This window comes from Electrona antarctica (genome assembly GCF_951216825.1).
Source record: "Electrona antarctica genome assembly, chromosome: 18".
Classification (NCBI taxonomy): domain Eukaryota; kingdom Metazoa; phylum Chordata; class Actinopteri; order Myctophiformes; family Myctophidae; genus Electrona; species Electrona antarctica.
Window position 1 is genome coordinate 43,512,529 of NC_136799.1, and position 2,213 is coordinate 43,514,741.

The 2,213-nt window shown below is 44.1% G+C and overlaps 1 protein-coding gene across 1 annotated transcript; it reads left to right on the forward strand.

Annotated features, from left to right (window-relative positions):
- Positions 1-315: 315 nt before the first annotated feature.
- Positions 316-1,986, forward strand: LOC306941914 (E3 ubiquitin-protein ligase TRIM21-like; the record flags this gene model as incomplete). The annotated part of the gene is made up of 1 exon (XM_079527552.1): positions 316-1,986. One exon carries the CDS (start codon positions 316-318, stop codon positions 1,984-1,986), a length of 1,671 nt encoding a protein of 556 aa, XP_079383678.1.
- Between the last annotated feature and the right edge of the window lie 227 nt (positions 1,987-2,213).

Here is a 2,213-nt window from a genome sequence, read left to right on the forward strand (position 1 = left end):
AAATTTGTATTTAATTTCAAATGCATTTAGTTAGTTATGTTAACTTTATGAATTAAATACAAATACTTTGGACATAAAAAAGACAACATTTTAATACTAGTAGTAATTAGCTGAAATCAATAATATAACAATGTTCTGATATTAACCTGCGGGCCGCTAAGTGATGGTGAGGGCATGTGGGTCGCATGTGGCCCCCGGGCCGCCAGTTGCCCATGTATGCCCTAAATGGTATACTTTGTGTTATTTTGTATAAATGAAGAGCAGTATAATTGACAATCATTTTCATGTTTTCACTTTTATTCTCAGTGTGTAGAAATGGGGTGCCCCATCAGTCTCCATTCTGAAGAGCAGCTCAAGTGTTCTATCTGTCTGGATGTGTTCACTGATCCAATCACCACTCCATGTGGACACAACTACTGCAACGCCTGCATCACACAGCACTGGGACAGCAGTGATGTGTGCAAGTGTCCACTATGTAACAAAACCTTCTCTACGAGACCAGAATGCTCAGTTAATAAAGTTCTCGCAGAGATGGCTGATCAGTTCAGGACGTCAAAGGAGCTCAAGGAAACGTCCAACACAAACCAAGAACCTGCTAAACCAGATGAAGTGTCCTGTGACGTCTGTGATGCAGGGACCAAGATGAATGCTCTGAAGACCTGCCTGGTGTGTCAGATCTCCTACTGTGAGACTCACCTGGAGCCTCACCTGAGACTCACAGCATTAAAACGACACAAACTAATCGACCCTGTGAAGAACCTGGAAGACGTCATGTGTAAGAAACATGACAGACCTCTGGAGCAGTTCTGTAAGACCGACCACATGTGTGTTTGTCAGTTCTGCACTCAGTTAGACCACAAGTCACATCAGATTGTATCTCTGAAAGAGGGATACGATGGACAGAAGGCTGAACTTGGAAAGACAGAGGCTGAAGTTCAGAAGATGATCAGGGAGAGAAGACTGAAGATTCAGGAGGTCAAACACACAGTGAAGCTCAGCAAGAAAGATGCAGACAGAGAGATAGCAGACAGTGTGCAGGTCTTCACTGCTCTGGCGAGATGTATTGAGAGAAGCCAGGCTGAGGTCATTGGTGTGATTGAAGAGAAGCAGAAAACAACAGAGAAACAGGCTGAAGGCTTCATCAATGAGCTGCAACAGGAAATCACTCAGTTGGAGAAGAGAAGCTCTGAGCTGAAGCAGATCTCACTCACTGAAGACCACCTCCACCTCCTCCAGAACTTCACCTCCATCAAGACCCCTCCACCCACCAAGGACTGGACAAAGGTCAATGTCCATCAGTCTTCATACGTGGGGACAGTGAGAACAGCTGTGGCTCAGCTGGAGAAGACACTCAGTGAAGAAATGGAGAAGCTGCGTGATGCTGAGCTGAAGGGGATCCAGAAATATGCAGTGGATGTAACTCTGGACCCTGATACAGCAAGTCCCTGGCTCATCCTGACTGGAGATGGAAAACGGGTGCATAATGTAGACGTAAAGAAGAAGCTCTCTGACAACACACAGAGATTCTCTAAATGTCCCAGTGTCTTAGGAAAACAAAGCGTCTCATCAGGAAGGTTTTACTATGAGGTTCAGGTTGGAGGGAAGACTGACTGGGATGTAGGAGTGGTCAGAGAGTCCATCAACAGGAAAGGAGACATCTATCTGAGTGCCAACAATGGTTACTGGACTATAGGGTTGAGGAATGTAAATGAGTACAGGGCTGCTTATGGCCCTGCTGTCCTCCTCCCTGTAAAACAGGAGCTCCAGAAAGTGGGAGTGTTTGTGGATTATGAGGAGGGTCTGGTCTCCTTTTATGATGTGGAGACCAGAGTCCACCTCTACTTTTACACTGGCTGCTCCTTCACTGAGAGACTCTATCCATACTTCAGTCCAGATTTGAACCATGGTGGTAGTAACTCTGCTCCTCTGATCATCTCTCTTGTCAATCAGTCAGATTTTTTTCAGACAACAAATGTGTGGTTTTAGTCATGTGTCACGTTAAATGAAGTAATTAAACTGTTGTTCCTTACAGGTGTACTGAAACACAAGAACTATAACGTTACATGCCTGAAGCCGAATACTTATTCCCTGTCTTTGAGAACGTTGTCTACATTTCTACCTTTGATACTTGTATAATTTGTATACACTTTTATAATTGTTAGTTTTATTTCATGGCATTCAAATGCACGGTAATACGTTGCAATAAGAATACA